At 36.3% G+C, this 8034-nt stretch overlaps 1 protein-coding gene across 1 annotated transcript; it reads left to right on the forward strand.

Annotated features, from left to right (window-relative positions):
* The first annotated feature begins 907 nt into the window (after positions 1–907).
* LOC145675049 (uncharacterized) lies at positions 908–3586 on the forward strand. Its single transcript, XM_081745415.1, has 2 exons — positions 908–1613; positions 3405–3586. Exons 1-2 carry the CDS (start codon positions 908–910, stop codon positions 3584–3586), a joined length of 888 nt encoding a protein of 295 aa, XP_081601541.1.
* The last annotated feature ends 4448 nt before the right edge of the window (positions 3587–8034 follow it).

An 8034-nucleotide genomic window follows, 5' to 3' on the forward strand; every position in this document is an offset into this window, starting at 1 on the left:
ATATATATATGACGGTTAAAGAATTTAAACTCTGTTATAACAAAATTTATATATATGTCTGTATTTTCATTAATTTCGATCGTGTCTGAAGAAGGATATGTTAGATATCCGAAACAGTTACAAATTATAATTTAAAATAAAGTAAAGTTGTAAGCTTTGGTCAGTGTCTCTTTTGTTAAAACAATTAATCCAAAGCAATGAATAGTCTTACTATCGAAGTGACTCCAAGACTGAAAAGGAGTATATACATATGGAAAGATAGGAGAAGAAGGGAGATAGTGAAGATACAGCAAATATGGTTCCTGAAAACGTGTTTGGAAGAAGAAGTAACACCAAGAGGTCTCAGGATGATGAAGAAAGGAGTGGAGCACACATCACTGAGATTTAAGAAATTACTAAAAAAAAGGCCGAAAAAGAACTAGTGTGGAGTGTAATTAGAAGAAATAAAGAAGAAGAAAGAAGGAGTAGAGAGACTACGGAGAGAATAAGAAGTGAAATAGAAGACGGACTGACAGTGTTTGTAAGAGAAGTGGTTATGGAGAATTTGGAGAAGTGGGAAAGAAGTTTTAAAGAAAAAGTGAAAGAGAGATTGATGAAGAAAGGAAAAGCTTTAGGATGGCGTAGAGGAAAAAGCAAAGAAAGAGAAAAAATAGAGTAGTGGTCTTGGGAGACGTGAGAATAACGGAAGAGGAGGAAGAACTTCTTAGTTTAGGTCACAAATTCAAGGTGAAAGAAGGGGAAATAGACTTTAGAGAGCTGATTTACTCAGTGGAAGAGGCCTTAACGGACGTTAAAGAAGAAGAACAGAGAGAGAAGATAAGGAGAAGAGCAGTAGCGTTAGTGAAGAACAGCATGAAGAAAAGGAGTAAAGAGAATTTGAAGAAGAAAGGAAAAAAGGGGTCTTATGATGTTGAGAAGTAAGAATGACATAATAATAGAACAGGCGGACAAAGGTGGAGCAGTGGTAGTTATGGAGAAAGAATGGTACAAGAAGAAACTGGAAGATTTATGTGACAATACATATGAGGTTATAGGGGATAAGGACATGAAGGAAGAGGATCTATTGAAGAAAGTAATGAAAGAAGGAAGAGGTTTCAAGCAATGGATAAATATACAAGGAAGGATACTAAGAATGAAAGGTTTCCCAAAATTACACAAGAAAGAGGTGAAGCTTAGATCAGTACTAGACTGTAGAGGCAACTACTGGGAGCCACTAGAGAAGGAGTTGAAGGAGATTTGTGAAAGCATAAGAGAAGGACAAGAATCGTGCAGAGTGAAGAACACAGAAGAAGCCAAGGAATTGTTAAGAAGAGTGGATCTTATTGGAGGCAGAAAACTTATGTTTAGTCTTGATGTTAAGGCTATGTTCCCGAGCCTTAGTAGAGAAGCAATAATAAGTGTCATAGAGGAAGAAATGGGTAGTAAAAGTATAAAAGGATGGACAAAAGAGAAGGTAGTTAAGGCTCTGAAGTTAATATGGGAAAACAGTTATTGTATAATCGGTGAGAAAGTGGTAAAAATAAGAAAAGGAATCAGTATAGGTTCGAGGCTGAGCCCAGTACTGGCAGAAATAATTATGAACAAATGGGAGAAAAAGATGAAAGAAGAAGGATGTAAGAACTTGATCATATTTTGTAGTTATGTGGATGACTGTCTAGGCTTGTGGAAAGGGACTAGGAGACAATTAGAGAACTTCAAAGATAGTGTGGAAGATAAAGAAAAAGGCATAAGCTTGGAAATGGAGTTGGAAGAAAATGGAAGAATAAACTTTTTAGACATGACCATAATAAAACAAGGAGAAGGCCTGGTTACGAGGTGGTACCAGAAAGAGTGCTCAGCGGGAGTGTACTGCCATGAGAGGAGCGACGTGGATAGGAGTACAAAGAGAAATTTCATAACAAATATGATAAGAAGAATAGAAATGATGGAGGACGAAGAGGAAGGAAGGAAGGAGAGCATACAGAAATTCTACAGACAGTTAGAGAAGAACGGTTACAGTAAGAAAGAGTTAGAGAAGGAAGAAGAACGCAGGAAGAGGAAGAGAGGGAGAAAGAAGAATGAAGAGAATGAGAGTGGAAAATGGCATGGCATAGAAAGTATGGGAGAAGAAACGGAGAAACTGAAGAATTTATTGAAGAAAGGAGGGGTCAGAAGTTATAGAAAGAGTGGAGAAACTTTATTAAGATCAATAAAGAAGAAGAATAGAAAAGGAACTAAAAAGATTAATGAAGAGGAAGAAGGGGTCATTTACAGGGTATGGTGTGAGGACTGCGATATGTCATATATAGGAGAGACAGGAAAGAGAATGAAAGAAAGGATAAAACAACATGAAGATGATGTTAGGAAGAAAAAAGATACCAATGCCATATACAAACATGTTAAGGAGACGAATCACGCAATTAATTGGGATAAGACGGAAGTATTGGAGATGGAGAAAAGAATGATAATAAGGAAGTGGAAAGAAGCGGATTGGATAAAGAAGGTAGGAAGAGATAAACTGATGAACTGGACAGGGGGCTTACCAATTAATGAATCATGGCAAGGAAGTTTGAATAACATAGAGAAAAAATAAATAAATAAATAAAAATTTTAAAAAAATAAAAATAAAAGGCCCTTATAAGAACAAAAAATAAAGGAAGTGATTAATTGGAAAGTGAACACGAAGACTTATAGGATGGGCTGAAGGCCTCGGTAAATAAGAAAAAGAAAAATAAATAAATAAATAAATAAAAATAAAAAAGTACAACAATGACTCTATATATGACTTAAAAGAATTTAATTTTTTTTATAACAATGAATATATATATGACGGTTAAAGAATTTAAACTCTGTTATAACAATATTTATATATATGTCTGTATTTTCATTAATTTCGATCGTGTCTGAAGAAGGATATGTTAGATATCCGAAACAGTTACAAATTATAATTTAAAATAAAGTAAAGTTGTAAGCTTTGGTCAGTGTCTCTTTTGTTAAAACTTTTGGATGTGTAAATGCCTTTTTTTTTTTTTTTTTTTTTTGCAATTTTAGATACAAAAATTTCAAATTATAACTGCTCATTCTCGATTAGGAGTGTCATTTTTTCGTTGAAATGTCTGCGTAGCGTGATATCATGTTCAACAATAACATTGGCTTCAGGTTCAGGTTGATTTAAAAACACTAGCTTAGACGAAAGTCAGCGAACTTTGGGATTGTAACAATTAATGCGAACAAAGGCGGTAGCGTGCTATCAGAAGTAATATCTGCGCTTGCAACAAAGAGCGGCGATTTCCTTCAAGTTGTTGTTCGCGAGGTCATTGTTTCCCCAGTCGGCATCAAAAGAAACTGGAGCTTCTGTAAAAAGGAAAGAAAGAAAGAACTAAGTTCAATCAACGAAGCATTCGAAGCAATATTCTTTATTGCAGATTCGAACGCACAAAAGGCCGCATCATGCCAAAATTTAGCATATTGTTTAGCAGTAAGTTACAAGGATACGTCCGTGAATTTGGCGCAGATACGTTTACAACCGATGGCGCAGTTTTGTTGTGCAAAGTATGTAGCAAAGCAACTAATCACGACAAGAAATACTTTGTATCTCAGCATCTGAATACTGCTAAACATAAAGATGCTGCTTTGAAAATGACGGGACAGAAGAAATTGTCCTTGATTTCAACAGCTGTTTGTTCATCCAATAGACAATCACAATTTTCTTTTGACCTATGCAAGGCTTTCATGGCAGCGGGAATACCTTTCTGGAAGCTGGAAAACAAGACACTAAAGAATTTCCTGGAAAAATACACGAAGGAAGTTGTACCGTCGGAATCTACTCTAAGGAAAACATATTTAAATGCTTGCTATGAACAGACTCTGCAAAAGATTCGTGACGAAATTTGTGGGAAAAAAGATGTGGATTTCGATAGATGAGACTGCAGATGCTACAGGAAGATGCCTAGCCAACGTCATCATTGAACCCATGGAAACATCCTCATCCTTGTCATTTCTTCTGACTGTAGAAGAGTTCGAAAAGGCTAATGGCTCATCAATAGCTCAGTTATTCACAAATTCGCTTGTTCTGATCTGGCCACAAGGAACACAACACAATGATGTCCTCCTTTTCATTGCAGATGCTGCTTCGTACATGAAGAAAGCTGCGCGGGCATTGAAAGTGCTGTTCCCCAACATGATTCATATCACATGTTTAGTTCACGGCATACATAGAATCGCTGAAGAGATAATAATGTTGTACCCTAAAGTAGACAAGCAAATTTCAAACACCAAAAAAATATTTCTGAAATCTCCTTCCCGATGTCGGATTTTTAAGGAAGTAGCGCCCGAGCTTCCTCTTCCTCCACAGCCGATTATCACGAGGTGGGGGACCTGGATTTCAGCTGTAGTGTACTATGCAAACAACCTGGAAACAATCCGTGCTGTGATGGAACAATTATCAGAAAAGGATGCTGCTTCAATTTCCGAGGTGAAAAAACCTTTGTCTTGTTCAGATCCTAACAGTGATCTTGCATTCATTTCAGTGCATTATGGTAAGTGGCCACAGACTATTACGAAACTAGAGAAAAGAGGTGAAACCCTTCCAACATCCTTACAGATCCCTCAGGAAACAGTTGACCAGCTAGGAAAAGTGTCGGGGAAAAAGGGACTGGCTGTTTATGAAAAGTGCAAACGTGTTGTGCAGCTAACGAGGACTTTCAAAAAATGTTAAAAATTCGTGATGTTCTTAACGGTGAAAAGTGTGTTGATCTCGAAATGAGTCCATCTACAATAGCTTCATTTATGTACGCCCCAGTAACTTCAGTTGAAGTGGAAAGACCATTTTCTATTGTAAAAACCGTTCTTTCTGACAGGCGATTAAGTATGACTGTTGATAACTTAAAAAAGCATCTTGTAGTCATGTGCAACCAGCATACACTGTATGTAACATTTTGTATACATATTCATATGACAAGAAAAATATGTAATGTTTGAGTAATAGAAAGTATCAACTTTTGTTTTTACCTTTTAGTGCCTATTTGTCAAATTTTAAATGCCATTTTGCCTGCCTATTTTATACAAAATAAATGCCTAAACTTCCGGGCTTTAATTATAAGAGTTTCAAAATCATTCCATTCCCCTACAAAACTAATCATGCTTGAATGGAAAAAGGTGAAAATGAGAAACGACACGGAATTTTTAGTTTTGTATCCCACGATTATGCCCTTAAGGCTAGAGAGAATGTTGGGAGGCATGGTGGCTCAGTGGTAAAGGTTGTCCCTCGTTCGATCCACGGACAGGTAAGTTTGTGGTGGACATTCTCTCTAGTTCCTCTCACATCTGATTTCACCAAATCTTCCATCATCATTCACTTGCGTTAGTGATGAACGGCATAATAGTGGAACTACTCTGAAAGATTTACTACATTTCATTTGCTTGAGAGGATAGTTAACGTAAGTAGTTGTAAGGTAAAAAAAAAAAAAGAATAAAAAGTATAAAATTATTTATATATATTTCCGTTATCTTTATCTTTAACTATTTATCGGTATCGCTTTATGTCTATATTAACTATATTCCTAATCGATATTCTCTATCACACAACTCTTACGAGTCTGCCTTTTTTACCTTACAACAAAAGAAAAGAAAGAAATTCCAAAAGAAATAATTCGTCCGCTCGCTGTTGTCTAGGTAACAGGTTCAAAAATACGATTGAGTTAAAAATAACAAGTCAAAAAATTTACGGAGAATAACTAGATTTATTAGCTTAATGTTTCTCTAATTTAGGTAAGGTGTGTTGACTAGAAAACTGAGATTCAAAGGACGTTACTTCGCCCTTGCAAATTTAATCTTTAATATTTTGCTCGGCTTCACATAAACTCATCATGAGAGTTCAAGGAGCACAAACTCTAATTTAAATAACACTAAACATAAAGGTAAAGACTTCTCTAATAATTCTTTGGGAACTGCGGTAATATGGAAACTAGTACTCTCTCTACTCTAGGTCCATATTCCTTAATTTCAAAGACTGCTTAACTTCACTTAGTAACAGTCCGGCCTAAACCTGGTTTGGACTCTCAATACTCTGAGAAATCCAGAAAAGGAAACTAGCTAAAATCTTAAGGATAGGTAACTTAGGGAATTAGGAGTAGCAGCCGTCACTCATGGCCCAGCTATATTACGTCTTCCATTCAAGACTAACGTCTTCCATTCAAGACTCTAGGTTAAAAGGTGAACACACACTCTAATACTTTCAAACACGAAAGTCGCAGTGTGAAAACAAAAAACACCAGCCAAGCCTCACTATTGCCTGACTGTACGGGAAAAACGAAACCCAATCGCAACTTGGATTCTATTTGTATGGGAAAAACCTCCAGCACCTGGAGAGTTTCAAAACCTAAGTGCCCTGGGTTCACTCTCTCCCTAGGGTCACCCCAAGAGCAAATTACTTTTCACTCCTTCTAAGCAGCAAATAGAGCCCAGTTTAGTCATTACTCTGACGTAGAGCTCAAAAATCCTACTTCATTCTTTAATTCCTATTCCTAACTCTGGAATTCACCTAAGTTACGGCCAGAGACCACTTTCTCTAGCGGGACTGGAAGCCACGGACTAACATATCCATTGGACAGCCAGTAACTAATCTAAAGGACAAAACTCCCAGGAAAAAGCTCTCTTGCTAATTCCCTTCGGACTGAACAGCCACCAGCATAGCCCTCTACTCTACAGGCCTCCTTAGCTGAAACAGCGAAAGCCATAAAAAAAATCCGCCTTTTTATATGTTTTGCCGGGGACAGAAAAAATGAAGAAAAAATTTAAGTATTAACGGTTCTAGAAGCTTCCACAGCAGTGGAAAAATACTGTAAAAGTATGAAAGAAAAGGTGAAATCTTCAAAAAACTAGCCTCTCTACCAGGTCTATAATCAAATGGGAGCGAGAGTAATACTCGATCTAACTAACTGAATCTTAATCTTAAAAGAAAATTTGTCTTATATAAATGATTTGGGATAATGCACTAATTGATATTTACATACATTTACATATATTAAACATAGTAATATTATATATTATGCTATACTTATTAAATAGATAAAACCAGATAAATGCATTAGATAAATACGTGTCAGGCCTGACTTATTAATTAATACACAACTTAATTATGTATAGATTGATTTAATATTAAAATATATAACCTGAAATATCAAAGCAAGGTAACAAAGTGCCCCTTGCATATACCCATACCAATAAAAAAAGAAAAAGAAAAAAATTCTGGCCTCCAAACTGGGCATGTGAGTTTATAGTCTCGAAAACAGTCACTTTGAAACTCTCACTGATCAAAGAATCACAATATCACTGTAAAAATGAAATGAATTTACACATTTTAAAAACCACTTTAATTCTCTTGAGGTATAATATCCCTTCACTGTTTATTGTCTCGTACCGTCCTCAATGAAAGAAATAATTTTTAGAAAAAAAAATCACTAAATAATTCTCAAATAAAATGTTCACAAATCACTTCTCATTGTTCTATTGAATTTCTCAGAAACACCACTATATCACTCAGAAATTCAATTTCTTCTTAACATCTTCTGCACCTTCAGAGGGAATTGGGAACACCAGATTCTTACCTGGAGTATCAGAGAGTGACTCACAGTCCAATTCTTCTCCATCAGTAATGAGATCAAGCACAAACTCATCCTCGACGTGGGCTACGCTCGAGGATCCACCACCTGACGTTTCTCCAACTTCAGCCTTGTTAGCCTTTTCCCGTAAAAGGCTTTGGTAGAATTTCCGAGCCGATTTTTGGAACTGAACAGCTCGTATTTCCTTCAAGGTATATTCCGCTTCGTTTTTCCGGAATTTTTTGACCTGCACCTCACCAGACTTATCACTTAAAAGCAACCTTCGTTTATTGTTCTTTGGTGCATCTACGTGGAACAAAAGTTCTAATTCGAAACTTGATCCAGCTTTAGGGCGAGCTGCCACGAAAACATTTCTCGAAGTTTTTGGCTTCTTGAATAGTCCTGCCATTTTATTTTACTAAAAGAAATCTTACGATGTCTACACCAAAAAAGT

This window comes from Thermobia domestica, chromosome 18, assembly GCF_964235325.1.
Source record: "Thermobia domestica chromosome 18, izTheDome1.hap1.1, whole genome shotgun sequence".
NCBI classification, from domain to species: Eukaryota; Metazoa; Arthropoda; class Insecta; order Zygentoma; family Lepismatidae; genus Thermobia; species Thermobia domestica.

Bases quoted from the DNA above. Each gene is read 5' to 3' on its own strand.
- LOC145675049 (XM_081745415.1), top strand. From the start codon at position 908: ATGTTGAGAAGTAAGAATGACATAATAATAGAACAGGCGGACAAAGGT. The intron at 1,614-3,404 runs GTAAGAACTTGA...TCTTTATTGCAG, and splicing joins AAAGATGAAAGAAGAAGGAT to ATTCGAACGCACAAAAGGCC.